This window comes from Canis lupus, chromosome 10, assembly GCF_048164855.1.
Source record: "Canis lupus baileyi chromosome 10, mCanLup2.hap1, whole genome shotgun sequence".
In the NCBI taxonomy this organism is placed as follows: domain Eukaryota; kingdom Metazoa; phylum Chordata; class Mammalia; order Carnivora; family Canidae; genus Canis; species Canis lupus.
This window is the reverse complement of record NC_132847.1, coordinates 24,975,932-24,989,749: the sequence shown is the minus strand read 5'-3', so window position 1 is coordinate 24,989,749 and position 13,818 is coordinate 24,975,932. Positions and strand designations below refer to the sequence as shown.

Sequence of the window (13,818 nt, the reverse complement as noted above, 5' to 3'; positions counted from 1 at the left end):
TGTAGGTTCTGTAGCCAGGATCCAGCTGCAGGTCCATGCTCACTGGAGGACGTGGCCTGGCTGTGTGAGGTGCTTTCAGTACAATGGAGTTCTCTGACCTCCTTCCAAGAAGGAGGGTGATTTGATGCTAATTTCCAGCAGGAAACCAGCCTTGGAACCCAAAATGGTGAGGGTATCATCCAAAATAAGGGGCCTCTGCTGGGCCTGCTCTTTTCCTACTGGCACATCCATGTCATATTATCTAGGCCATAATGCAGCAACCACCCAGGCCTCCTTTTTCCAAAGCAAGGCAAAGTCTGACCACTGAGCCTTGATCCTAAGGGCCAAGAAACTTGCTGAGGAGTCAGGGCTCACCATCAGCATGGACCCCCAAACTATGCCCTACATACCAGGCCTGGGATATGTGCTGGGACAGTTCAAAGACATAAAAGCTCTCCTAAGAGCAGGCCTTTTGTGAGTTCATCACTGAGCAAGTCAACAGGTAGAAAGGCCCACCATCTTGGAGGACCACCTCACAGGTGCCAGGCTACATGGTCATTCCTCAGTCCTGTGTCAGCACTAATTAGAAGGTCCTGAGTTGGCAGGCAGTGGCCCTGGCAGCCCTGGGACAGACTCCTGAGCTCTGAGGCTACTGCTTAAACCGCTAATGAGCATAGCAGAATGGAAGGAGTGGGCTCCTCTCCAGAATAAACCCCTGTGCTCCACTCCCAACTGTGTGCCACAAGTCTGCCTACGAGGCACAGCACCCAACAGGCAGAGGGAGGACTCAGGTCTAGTGGCAGTCAAGGGCCAGGCCTGGAGGACTAGGCTGGGGGACCCAGCAGGATGCTCATTCTGGGGAGGGGGCTGGCCTGTGGCTTAGCCCTGGCTTCCCTGCTTTGGGGTGTTTATAATGCTGCCATGCACCTTTGTATTCTAGCCTGGGGAGAGGGCGAGTACTGAAACTGAGGCACAGACAGATGAGCTCCCTGAGTGGCTAGGGCCAGAAAAATCCCCATTCCCTTCCTCCCTCTTCCTGAGAGGTACCCTCCCAAGCATTTCCTGCTGCCGTATGTGTATAGGAATGTGCTAACATCTGACAATTAGGGGCCCACTTCCCATCTCTCATTTGCCTTTTCAGATGACGACATTCCTGGGCACCTAGTTTGTGCCAGTCTCCGTTCTTGGGAGCTGTCACAGAGGAGGCAGTTTGAGTTGCCCACAAGGAAGCAACTGTGAGAGCACTGGGGAGGGGGTTGTGTGCCCAGCGGCCATCAGAGAAGACCCTCAGGCCCCCAATCTCCTGACTGCACTGAGTCTCTCCAGCCTCAGGGCTCCACCTTCTCCATGCTCTCAGCCAAGCCCTCCCTCTCCACCTGCTGCCTGAACAGCACAGTCTTGGGCCAGGTGCTCCCACCTGATGGCCTGTGGCTGTGGCCCTGCCTCCTGCTCTCCTGCCTTCTGGAAGCCCCCTCCCACTCAGTCTTTCTCCCCTCCTCCGCTGGACTGATCACCCTCCTTGGTGCTTCCTCCCTATGGGCCCTCGTTGCCACCCTGTCCCAATCACACCCACATCTCTCCACTCACAAGCCCCACATCTCATCTCCCACTCAGACCTCACTTCTGAACCCAGACGTCTTTCTTTACTCAACATCTCCACTTGGGTGGCCCCACGTCATCTCTAATGTGACACGTCCCTTGATGACCTCTTTAACTCCCAAAGTATTCCTCTTTGCATGTCCCCCCACAGCCAGTCACCCAAGCCAGACCCTGGATTCCTCTCTCTGCCCCAGGCCTCATCTCATCAGCCAAGTCCTCAGGGTCTCTCCCCTCCATGGCCCTGATATCCACCCTTTCTAACATCCCCCTAGGTGGCTGAGCCCAGGCCTATACCACCGCCTGCCTGGATCATGGTGACAGAGGCTCTCTGCCCTGCTCCCTGTCTAGCCTCCAGCTGCTGCCACAATGAACTTCCAAAAACTTGCATATGCCCTGGTTCTCCTCTATTGAGGGCACGCCAATGATTTCCCATGGCCTTATGCATAATTCCAACTCCCCAGCTTGGCACTCAAGGGTCTGTGGGCTGAGGTCCAATTGCCTTTCTACTTCTGACTTCCTACCACCTCCCTTCAGGCTGGAGCCCCAACTGGGCAGTGTGTCCTCCAAGCCCCACCTGCTTTCCACATGCAACTTTGCATCTGTGTTCCTTTACTGCAAATGCACTCTCCCCTGCTTCTCTGATTAACCTGACTCCTCTGAGACTCAGCTGCCACTTTCTCCTGACCTGCCTTCCATGAAGCACTCATCACTCCACTTCACATTGGATCTGCTGTCTCTCAAGTGTGTTTCCAGAATATCTCAGGCATATCCATATCACAGCTGCCAACCCTCTAAAGTTTAAGGGGCCTTATTTTCCTCTAAACCTGCAGTGTCTGGCACAGGCCTGGTGGACAGTCATTGCTCAGGATGCCTCAAATGGGGAAGGCTGTGGAGCAGAAGTCTGAAGGGCCTACTGACTGCCAGCAGCCAAAGAGGGGGTCCAGATACAAGGTAGAGCAGAAAAGGCCCTGGGCCTTTCTTGGCAGATCATAGAAGCCTGGCTCCTTTCAGGCTCTCAAAGCTACCAGACATTTTTACACTTCAAGACCTTTGCACTAACCACTCCTGCTCATAGCTCCCTCCTCTTGCCTCTGGAGGAAGCTTCTACTTCCTTTAGACCTAAGGTGAAACATACTCTTCATAGAGGCCTTCACAGACCCCTGGGCCAAGGTCAAGCCCTTTTTGCCTCTCTTGAAGCATCCCTATTTCTCATTCCATCCCTTACCATGTTGGTCAGTCCTTGTGCAATGCCCTGGAGGCCTGGGAGCATAGGGCTCTTGTGACTCATACACCACTGCTGCATCCTAAGCCTCAGCCACGGAGTAGGTGAGCAGGAAATCCTGATTGTTGAAAACAAATGCATGACGTGGGAACACACATGCATGCTGTCTTTTTCCTTGAGCATTTGTACCTGCTGTGTCCATCCTGTACTGGCCACAGACAGCAGGAGCTCTGATTCCTTCCCTGTCTCTGATGGAGAGGAAAGAGCATACGGTGATTTCCAAGGTGCTGTTCAAGCTTCTCATTTGGGGCACCATTCCCTCCTTTACTGACAGCTCTTTGAGAAAGTCTATTCAGAGTATGTTCAGGCTGTATTTGGTCCAGCGTCGATTCGATTTGACTCCAAGTCAAGAAATAGAGGTGTGAGGCTGTGAAGGGGGACAAAGCGGCCACTGGGAGGCTGGGAAGGCTGGGCTCTGCTTCTGGTGCTGCTGCTGCCTCAGTGGGTCCTGTGGGCGAGTACAGGCCTCAGTTTTCCCTTCTGTCTTTTGGAGAGTGCAGAATGACTTTTGTCTTAGGCAGTATCCAAAAAGTATGAAATTCTGGGCCACAGCAACATCATCCATGGGTGTCTTGTCAGGATGTGCCACCAGAGCGCGCTGCTGCCCAGCATTTGGGACTCCCAGGAGAGAAAAACCAGCTAGGCAGCCCAGCATTTCCCGCCCAGATTCCTCTGCCCTGGGCTGGCGGAGCTTACACTTGGACAGTGAAAGAGGCACGGACCCGGGAGGCTCAGAGGAGACTGAAGGTGCCAGGGAAGGCTTCTGAGTGGATCGAGGAGGACGCACCTGAGGCTTTCCGGAGCTCACTCTACTTGGAGGGAGAATGCCCCGGTAAAGAGCCATCAAGATCTCAAATGTACCGAGGTCTCTCTCTCTTTTTTAAACCAGGGCTCCAAGCCCTGGCCCAATACTCTATGTTTCACCTATACCATCTCATTGTACTCTGTGAAGAAATTTCCCATTTTATTAGATGAGATGAATAAGGCTCAGGGAGGTTAAGCGATTTCCCCAAAGCCACACGGCCAGTGGATGGAGGATTACATATCTGCTATATGACTCCAGGGCCCAGCTCTTAACCAAGGTGCTGCCTCTTGGCCAACATTCAGAAAGTGGAGGTGACTTTCTCCAAAGCCCCTGCGCCCCTATCCCTGCCCTGGGCCACCTGCATAAATGTCCTAACTTCTGTGCTTCCTTTTCTCTACCATCAATAAGAAGGCATAAACATTTGCCAATGACACTCAGTATTCTTGGGGCTTCTGGAGCAGATGCCCCGGGATGCCCTCTGTCTTTCCTCCCTGATAGACCCCCATGGGCCGAGCTGGTTCTGAGCACATCTGAGAGCTAGGAAAGCCTGTCCCTCCTTGGTCTTTTCTTCTCAACTGATAGACATCAGTGGGCCGGTGATGAGGACACATGGAGGCCACGCAGGTCAGGGGACCACACAGATTGATGGGTTTCTGTAGGAAGATAGGGGCATGGAAGGAGGGGCAGAAGGATCCAGTATAGTGCAGTTGAGATCACATCCCAAAGTCCCTGCCGAGCACCTATTGTGGACCAACCTGCCAGGGATGCAGAGGGCTTGAGATGCTGGCAGCAAGAAGAAGTCTGCCCCGGCCCTGTCATGTGGTGGGTCTTCCTTATCATGCGTTCTTCAAACATCAGCTCAGGGCCCTAGTGGGAGGCCAGGAAACCCCATATTCCGGATGACCTGAAAGAAAGGACAGAAGAAAGTCTTGAGGGCAAACTCAGAAGCCTCAGGAAGGAGATTACATTTGGGCTGGTCTTAAAAGAGAGCCTGGGTTCTGATCCATGAAGGCAGTTGAGAAGGGTAGGTGGGCAGAAGGGAAGAGCCTGAACAAAGCCAGCCAGGGAAGGAAGGAGATGCTAAAGACGCTCTCTGCTGTGGGAGGGGAGGCTGCATGTGTGGGGTCTGATGGCAGAGGACCTTGGCCAGCAAAGTGACTGTCAGTGGACCTCAGGCTTCTTGCTGTTCCCATAAGTGGACTGAAGACCTGTCTTGCAGCCATCTGCATCTCACCTCAACAAACCTCCCTGGCCCACACTGAGGTGGGCTTAGGCTCCTTGTAAACAAGCTTTGGGGCTCAGCAAGGATCTGCGCCCCTTGTCTCAGGAAAGTTGAGGCCTGTGCTGGTCAAAGCCACTCAGAAGGGCTATGGTCTCCCCACACCTGCCTGGGCAGTTGACCACCACCCCAGCACATGCACACCCGACTGCCCTCTGCATGAGGGTGGTGGCCAGGACTGGAGACTTGGGGCCGGGGGACAGGCAGGCAGGAGTTCAAGCCATCAGTACCTTCCATGCCCAGGGACAGCATAGGTCTTCCCACTTGCTGTATGTCACTTTAAGACACAGGGTGTGATAAAACCCCCAGCTCTGAACCCACCCATATTCCACTCTTCTCTGCTTCAGGATCCCTGTGAATGTGGCAAAGAGCAAACTTCCCATTGTTAGGAGAGATTTTTAAAGGACTCCAAAGACATGGTAAGAAGGAAAAATTTAAAAGAATAAAATCCCCAAACCATATGGATTAGATTTTCTCAAAAATAGAGATTTGCTAAGTGACAAAAGCTGTGGCAAGGGGAGATGGCTCAGGAGAGCCAGCCTTAAATGAGGGTCAAGCCCACTTGGGACAGGGCCAGAGGGGAAGCCACCCACTGCCCCAAGCCTGCACAGTTCTGCTGCAGCTGGGTCTGCTGTGACATCAGCCGGCTGCCTCTCCACCACAGAGTAACTGCCTGCCACAGCCACACCTTCTCCCTCCTGCGTGCCAGCCTTGGTGAGCAAGCTCTCAGCCCCTGAATCACCAGAACTCTGTACCTTGTATCATAGCATTAGGGTAGCCAGTCCAAGAGGTAGGCAGCCTCTTGGCCTGCCAGTCCAAGAGGACTCCCAGTACTTACCATTCATGCCCTTGTGAGGTCCCTTTCCATGCTGAGTGACTGCTAATCTGTGTGACCAACAGAGTACGGCAAAGGTGATAATGTGGGGCTCTTGAAGCTAAGCCGTAGTAGACATTGCAGCTCTGTCTTGGTTTCTGGGATCATGTGCTCTGAAGGAAGCCAGTCACCATGCTGGGAGGCCAGGCCTCAGCCCTGTGGTGAGGCCCACAAGGTGAAGGACAGAAGCCCTTCCCCAAACCACCAGCCTTGGGAGTGTGCAAGCAGAGCCTTCAGCCCCCATCAAGCCCTTGGATGACTATGGCCCTGGCCAATACTCTGACTGCAACTTCACAAGAAACCCCAAGCCAGAACCACCCAGCCAAGTTGCTGCCAGGTTCCCGACCCTTACAACAGAGAGAAAATAAATGTAGGTTGTTATTGTAGGTCACTAAGCTCTGAGATAACTTATTACACAGAATTAGAGATCTGATAAAAGTAGCATAAGCATAATTTTAATGTTTATTATGATCTAAGCATGACGGTCAAGAGCATGCCGTCTAGATGGGATATATTCAGAGTCTGGCTCGACTGCTCTCTGGCTCTGTCTTCACTTGGCCATTTAATCAACTGTGCCTAGACGTTCTTATCTGTGAAATGGGAGTGCCAGTTGTACCTAAATGAAGTCATTCTCAACTCAAAGCCAGTGTGTGTACTCAGCCCTGTGGCTGGCACAGGGTAAACAACAGAAATTAGCTCTTACCACCGCCACGGCCCCTGTATCCTGACCTGTGTTTGTGCATGTCTGTCAGAACAACTCCTAGCTGATGCCAGCTGGACCAATGAGCAGCCAGCACTGCTCTTCCAGATAAGCCCATTCCCTTACCCAGGACCTCTTTGGCCCCACACTTCTTGCAAACTGCTCACTCCAGAAAACTCTGTCTTGAAAATCTGGAGGTTCTCTTTGGTGTGCGAGCCAGTCAGGTTTGTCCAGCTCCCTCAGGAGGGCTGGCAGGTGGCCACAGGGCTCCTGGCCCTGCTGATGCTTGGGAGGCCCCCTCACATGGGAAGAGGGAGCCACATGGCCCACCCAGGGATACCAGCTGGCCAGACCCAGGCCTATTGAGCATAACAGGGGAAAGACCAACCCATCATCCCCTCCAAATATAAGATCAAGGAGTCTTCCAGCAAGGACACCTCAATTTCTTCACCATACTGTTAACCCAGCCCACAGAGAAGTCATACGAGTGCCTCAGAAATACAAAAAAAAAAAAAAAAAAGCATTTTTTTTTTAAAAAAAAGCATTTTTAAAAAGAAATTCTTGAATACAACTGAAGCAAGGCCAACTGATTTCTCTCAAGCGTCCTTTCAACTTTGCCATCCTCAGGAAGACTGCAGCTGAGGGTGTCCTCCTGGGTGAACAAACAGGATCCAGCTATTAGGCATTGTGTGGGTCAGAGGGGAGGAGACATGAACCCAAGGTCACGGGGAAGAGTGGTTATGAACATTGGTACCAAGAGACTGGGGCAGAAGCCACGGTTCACAGCCCCAGGAGTGGGTGGGGTGGGTGAGCATGTGCTGTTATCATGACCATGGGCGTTAGCCTCAGGGCCATCCACCATGGTATGGGTGCGCCTGGGGTGTGGGGTCAGGCAGGAATACCAGGAAACGTTATCCCCAGAGGTCAGGAAGGCAGGTCTTCATGTAGATGTGTGTTAGGTTTCTTTCCCCTGTCTGCCTCTCCAAAGCTCAGTGAGCTGGAGAAGGAAAGGGAGCAAGGAGGAAAGGCAAGGTGGGCCCCCCCCTGGGGGGCTTGATGGGAGGAGGGGGGCTTGAAGACTCACGGAGGAGCAGTTTTATATACTTAGGCCCCAAGGACAGACAGACCTGGGTATGAATCCCAGCTCCACTGTTTGCAGGCTGCGTGAGCCCAGGCAAGCAATTTACCTCTCTGAGCCTGTTTCTTCATCTGGAGAATGGAGCTGACACAAGTATCTATCCCTAAGGATTACAAAGATGGCCCAACACCTAGCAAATGCTCAATAAATGGAAGCTGCCCATATTTCTCCAAAGAACCCCATTAGTGCATCAATTCCAACCCTCGTAGTGAAGTTATTTATTTATTTATTTATTTATTTATTTATTTAGTCAGTCAGTCAGTCTCTGGTCTGTATCCCTTGGTTGTTGGGTGACCCTGCTCCCTCCCTCTGACCTTGGGACATGCTGTAGCAGAACCAGGACCTTAGGGAGGCCTGAGTGCTGGGCCAGGAAGACATCCCCTTTCTGGAGCTGTTTTGGGGCTGCTGCTTGCCATTTGTCATCTGGCAGTTTTTCTAGCTAGGAGGGCCAGGAGAGCACCCGGAGCTGCAGGGTCACTTCCCGAGGCTGCATGGGGGCACAGGCTGAGCATCTCCCCTCTACTCCCCCAGGGTGTGAGGCTGCACACTGTCAGGGCACAGGGCCCTCTTGTTTGGGGCCCCTACCCAAGGAGACTTAGAGGAGGCTGGAAAGGTCTGCCAGTGTTTGGGCTCCTCCTGACACCTGTGTGGGTCACAGACACTGACACACAGGGTCCCAGGCCAGTTCAGGGAGCCTCACCCCCAGCCACCTTCACCTCTTGCTCGTAAGTAAGTACTAGGCTCCATTCTTCGGTGGCTCTTGCTGCTCACAGCAGCTCCTGCTCCCTCACACTATGGCTGCACCAGGCCTGGGCAGCTCCCCTGTGGGCCCCCCGCTCCCCGATGGAGAGGTGGGAGGCCCAGGGCTGGTGTGTAGCTCCTCCTCTGGGGTTCTGTAGTAAGGCACGAATCCCGAGGCACAAAGGGCTTGGCTCCTGAAGGCAGCATCACTGGAGAGGGGGACAGTCGGGCTGCTGTCACGGGAGCACCCTGCCGAGAGCAGCAGGATGGGGCAGCAGGGTGGTGAATGTAAGGACCCGGGGACAACATCTGGGCTTGCCAGGACAGCCTGTGTGGGAAGGAGACAAGATGGTCAGCAAGATGGTCAGCCAGGCTCACAGCTTCAGTTGGAAATCCAGAACTGGCCCTGTGTCTGCAACTCCAGGACGGTGGGGGCAGCAGGCAGGCTGCATGCCTGTGCAGATTGGGGAGCAGTAAAGAGTATTGTTCACCCCTCTGCACCTCCCAGCAGGAAGGAGTGTATCTGGGACTGGAACCCACTCATCCTGCCTGCTCCATCTTTGCAGTCATGACATGGCACCAGCTTTGTGATGTGACAGGGCACAGGCTAGGGGTCAGATCCCAGCACTTGCTAGCGACATCTCTGGCCAGTCATTTAACATCTCTGAGGCTCATTTTTCTCATCCATAAAATGGGAATAACACTTACTGGGACAAGTGAGGTGATGTACATGGAGTATCTGTCTGGGTGCCTAGCGAGACATGAGGACTAAGCAGATGTTTCTATCTGGGAACAGAGGCTAAGCCTGGCGTGTGACCACAGTACTGGACATCACCCTCACAGTGGCTCTAAGAGCAGCTCTACCGTTGCCTCTCTTCTGCAGGAAATTGCAGCTCAAGGGGCTTGAACACATTCCCCAGGCCACCCCCACCAAGTACGGGGACTAAGCGAGCTGGTCTGCCTACAGCCTCTGTACCCACTGTTCCAGGAGCCCCCATGGACCTCCATAGGGGTCCTGCCTGGCTTACTGTGTGGGGCCCTGGGGCGGAGGCCTGCAGGGGGTCCAGGGGCCCCAGGGCTGCTCTCCTACTCACGGAGCACCTGCAGCTGCCTGTCAACCTGCAGAAACAGCCAACCAGTGCCTCCTTCGTGAGGCGTAGGTCTTGGGAGCTCTGACAGGATCCACCAGGAAGGCCCAGGCAGGGGAAACTCTCCTCCTTGGAGCGGTAGTGAGGGAAGAACCCGCTGGGTGGTTCCAGGTCCTCAGGCGTGTTCTGGTCTCCACCTCGGTCCCTGCATACCTGGGGCCGTGAGGCCGGCTCCTCCACAGCCAGGAGCTTCCCATAGGTGCGGAAGAAGGGCAGGTACTCCCAGGCCACCGGGGACCCATGGGAGAGGCCAAGGCTACCAAGAGGCCCGCTGTCGCTTGAGTGGCTGGCCTGTAGGTGCTGGGGCCGGGGCTCTGAGCCATCGTCCTCCAGGTGGCTCCGGGAGACTGATAGCCTGGGCTCAGACTCACTGCTCTTCTGGGATGACTGGGAAGAGAAGGGTGTCCCACCAGTCATGGTAGCCCAGCTCCCCAATCCTGAGCCTCCTCTCCATTCCTGCCAATACTGGAAGCAAGAGGGGTCCTTCCCTCCAAAGCCTAAACCTGAGTGCAAGTCTCCTTCATTAGAATCCAGCAGAGGCTTACCCAGAGCCCTGGAGGACCTGGCCCTGCCACCACCAGTACCCTGCCTACCTGCTCACTCCATTCTGTACACACCTGTCTCCTTGTCCTTCCTCGGTCATGCCAAGCTTGGCCCAGCTGTAGAGCCTATGCCCAGGTCTGCCTTCCTCCTCTCAGTTCAGAGGAGCCTTTCTAACCCCCGCCTCCCTCCACCCCTCACACCTCCCACACTGGAATGTTCTTGCTCTGTGGCCGGCCTGTTCTGGGGTATGGTGGTCTTGTCTGTCTGGTGCTTCTGGCTCATTGCAGGCCTGTAATTGATACTTTTCCAATGAATGACTGGGTAATCTGCTGACTCTCAGGTCATCTCACGTTCCTTTCATTGTCCTGTCCAGCCACACAGACCTCTTGGTCCTTCTCACTTGCCAAGCAGCCTCCTGCCACAGGGCCTTTGCACATGCTAATTCTCTTGCCTAGACTTTCTTCCTTTGCCTTTTCCCTGGTTGACAACTTCGACCCTTGGCTCCAGGCCACATCCTGTACTCCCCCGGTTTAGCTGCATCACTCTGTTGCTGACTCCCACTACCCCAATGCCCCTCATCCAGAGTACCCCCTCCTCTGCTATGAAACATTCATTGTCATGGTTACTTGATTAATGTCTCTCATCTCACTAGTTACAAATTCCACTGAGGCAAGACCCATCTGTCTCCTGTATTCTCAGAGCTTGGAACAGCCCTGGCATATGGCAGGTACCAAACAGAGGAATAAAGGAATAGAAGGTGGGAGGGAAAGGAGGAGGAAGAGAATATTAAACCGGGTTTGGCTAGAAACAAATTCCTTGCCAGACTCCATGTTGACAGGAAGGGGAAGATATGTCTTACAGGGCAGTTGGAGAGGGGAGTGAGGAATTCCTTCCCAGGCCCAGAGGGGACTCAGATGCCCAGGAGACCTGTCAGCATCTTCCACCTTTGACTGTCAGGGTCAGACCCAGAGCCCATGCGTACATGTGAGGCCTAGGGGTACTCTGTGGACTCTCAGTCCTACAGGAAGGGCCTATGGTCTGGCTCTGGCTTTCTTGATCCTTGCTGGGGCCTCTGGGCCTTAAGGTTCCTCCCCAACCCCATGCCATGTGGTCATGTATGTGACCTAGTTCCTCGTGTGCAGCTTAACCACCGTTGTCCCCACTGCAAGTCCTAACCCTGGGTAAGAGCCCAGGGTCCCACAGAGCAAGAGTTCCTGAAGAGCAGGGACCAGGGCCCCTCTCCGAGTCCTGGTGCCCAGCTCAGGGCCACCTGTGCTAAGTTTCTGCCACTACCCAGACACCCCACGGGACCTCTGCAGTCCTCTCTTTTGGGCAGTCCACAGGAGCCTGGTTCCAGCTTTGCTGGGCACAGGAAACAAGACAGGCTAGATGTGGTGCCAGGGTGTGAAGCTGACTGTGCCCTACTCCAAAGCCTGTGCTCTTTTCACCATGACCTATGTGGTATTGTGGTCTGAACTGTGTACCCCATAAGATAAGTACCCATGGTCCCTGTGAATGCAACCTTATTTAGAAATTGACTCTTTGCAGATACAATCAAGTTGAGGTAGAGGCCATACTGGATTCGGGTGGCCCTAAATCTAATGACTGCTGTCCTTATGAGGGAAATTTGGACACAGACACAGGGGGAGCATCATATGACACTGGGAGCAGAGACTGAAGTGGTGTTGCCACAAGCCGAGAGCCAAGGATCGCCAGGAGCCACCAGAAACGAGAGGCAGGGAACACATTGTCCTTGACCCCCCAAGAAGGAACCTGCCTTCAGAACAGTGCAAGAATACATTTGTGTTATATTAAGCCACCTAGTTTGTGGTGATTCATTCCCTGCTCCAGGACACTAAGACATACAGGTGGGTCAGATGGCAGGTTGTGCAGGTGAAGGGATTGGCCACAACAACAAAGGTTCTCCTGACACTTCCTCGTGAGCAGCTTATGCAGAGAAGCCCATCACTATGACTGCGGTGTCCCTGCAGAGGCTGGGTTCCCCAAGGCCTTACCCTTCCTGCCATCCAGTAGTGCTGGCTCAGCAGCTCACCCACATCTGAGTCTTCCCCACCTGGATCCTGGCTCCACCTCACCTGTGGGTCCTGGGCTGATGGAGGCCAGGCATGCACCCACCTGCTCTCCAGAGAGGCTAGGCAAAGTGGCACAAGCCCAAGGCCACTTAGGCTATGCCCTCATCACTTCCTCCAGCACCCATTCTGGAGCCAGCAGGAGCCCCCAGCTGTGACGTGATCAAAGCTAATCTTCAAACTCTGGCTGAAAAGACAAAGCTGCCTTTGGCAGGTCCCTTCCTCCTGGCCTGCTCTTCACCCTGGCAAGTCCCCCTCTACCTGTCAGAGAAGATTCTACCGTGAAGTCACAAGGCCTGGTGCCAGGCAAGAAAGCCAGATGGAGATGGTTACCATGGAGACTCCTGCCCAAGCGCCCAACACCTGTGATCATCACCTGCCTCTAATTCGGATTAATCCAGATCTCCCCAGAGACTTGGGGGAGACAAAGAGGAGGCAGACATCTTCCGGAATCAGATCGGCTCTCCGTGACAAGGCCAGTGAGCTGGCTCAGGGACTTGTGCCCAGAGACTCAGAGAGGGTCCCAGCACCTCCCATGGAAGGTGAGGAGGGGCCCCAAGGATCCATGCTGTTGCCCAGGGCTGCCTGGCCCCCTGCTTACCTGGGTGCCTCAGTCCCCTTGGGTCTCTGCTCTCGACACTTGATTTCGGCCCCCTCTCCTCTGTAAGTCTTCCCCAGGGAGCAAGAGGTGAGAGGGTGGAAGACTTGCTTAGGCTGAATGCCCGCTTTCCCCCACAGAGCCATCATCCTCGGCTTCTGTCCAAGGCCCGACGCTCCTGCTCAGAGGGAAGAGACTAGCATTTGTTGTCAGCTACCAAGGCGGGTGTTCCCCACATGCGGTGCCCCCTCCAGCCCTAAGTCATGAACAGTTACCACTGTTGTGCCATGTTACAGGCTGGGGAGTCAAGTCTCAGTGCCGGGATGGCCTTTTGCCCTAGGGCAAGAATAGGAGAGCCTTGACACACCAATACACCACCGAGGGCTCGTATGGCCAGGACCTCAGGCACCCCAGTGCTGGATTCCAAGCACAGTGGGACCCAGCCACATTCCCTGGGCCCAAGCGACACCAACCTCATCCCCACCCTGGGCCATTAAAGCTTGCTTTTCTTGTTTTATAGGCTTAACTCTTTAATCCACATGGTATTTCTGTAAGTGGTAATAGAGGAGGCTCTAATTCTGTTTTATATTTTCAGTTATGTATGTTGATCCAACATCATTTATGAAAAATTTATTTCTTCACCCACCTGATTTGAAATACCAGAGTAACCACTTTCAAAATTCTTAACTATTATAAACTCAAGTTAGTTTCTCAGATTTATTTATTGTTCTGTCCCTCTCTGTCTCTCTTGGTACCAACACCATATTGTCTTGAGCTCTTTAGTTTTATAATTCTAATTCATTAAACAGTCAATTATTTATTTATTGTAAAGAGAGAAAGAGAGAGAAAGTGAGCAAGCAGGATGAGGGGGAGGGACTCTCAAGGTCAGAGCCTGACACAGGGTTCAATCCCATGACCCCAAGACCACAACCCAAGCAGAAACCAAGAGTTGGACACTTGGCACCTCAGGACACTGAGGCGCCCCTATTATACATTCATATTTTCAAAAATCAGCTTTATTGAGGTCTAGTTTACAGACATC

The 13,818-nt window shown here is 53.6% G+C and overlaps 2 protein-coding genes and 1 long non-coding RNA gene across 8 annotated transcripts in view; 1 reads left to right on the top strand and 2 right to left on the bottom strand.

The window, feature by feature from the left end:
* SLC25A48 (solute carrier family 25 member 48) overlaps nt 1–13,403 on the bottom strand; it is a 55,659-nt gene extending 42,256 nt beyond the window's left edge. For 2 of the 5 annotated variants that reach the window (XM_072841079.1, XM_072841084.1), the window contains exons 1-2: nt 12,780–12,983; nt 4,421–4,569 (exon numbers count right to left, since the gene is read on the bottom strand). In XM_072841079.1, coding sequence (XP_072697180.1) covers nt 4,421–4,520 — 100 coding nt within the window. In that variant the 5' untranslated portion in view covers nt 4,521–4,569; nt 12,780–12,983. Of the gene's footprint in view, nt 1–4,420; nt 4,570–12,779 lie in introns of all 5 variants that reach the window. The other 3 variants (XM_072841085.1, XM_072841080.1, XM_072841081.1) reach the window with 3 other exon arrangements.
* Nucleotides 7,877–12,660, bottom strand: LOC140641366 (uncharacterized). 2 transcript variants are annotated; one of them, XM_072841091.1, is made up of 3 exons: nt 12,104–12,660; nt 9,492–9,932; nt 7,877–8,725 (listed from the first exon to the last, which is right to left on the bottom strand). In XM_072841091.1, the coding sequence occupies exons 1-3, from the start codon at nt 12,113–12,115 to the stop codon at nt 8,444–8,446; spliced, it is 735 nt and encodes a 244-aa protein (XP_072697192.1). In that variant the 5' UTR covers nt 12,116–12,660; the 3' UTR covers nt 7,877–8,443. The 2 variants fall into 2 exon arrangements, with proteins under 2 accessions (XP_072697192.1, XP_072697191.1); XM_072841090.1 differs by lacking the exon at nt 12,104–12,660 and having other exon boundaries at nt 9,492–10,156.
* Nucleotides 11,616–13,293, top strand: LOC140641367 (uncharacterized). The gene is made up of 2 exons (XR_012037898.1): nt 11,616–12,720; nt 12,917–13,293. It is a non-coding gene; the product is annotated as an uncharacterized lncRNA (long non-coding RNA).
* Nucleotides 13,404–13,818: the final 415 nt, after the last annotated feature.

What these genes read in the sequence shown, in the direction of transcription:
- LOC140641366 (XM_072841090.1), bottom strand. Translation starts at nt 9,962, where the DNA reads ATGACTGGTGGGACACCCTTCTCTTCCCAGTCATCCCAGAAGAGCAGT. An exon ending in CAGGCAGCTGCAGGTGCTCC is followed by an intron (nt 8,726 to 9,491) that starts GTGAGTAGGAGA and finishes CTTCCCACACAG; the next exon opens with GCTGTCCTGGCAAGCCCAGA.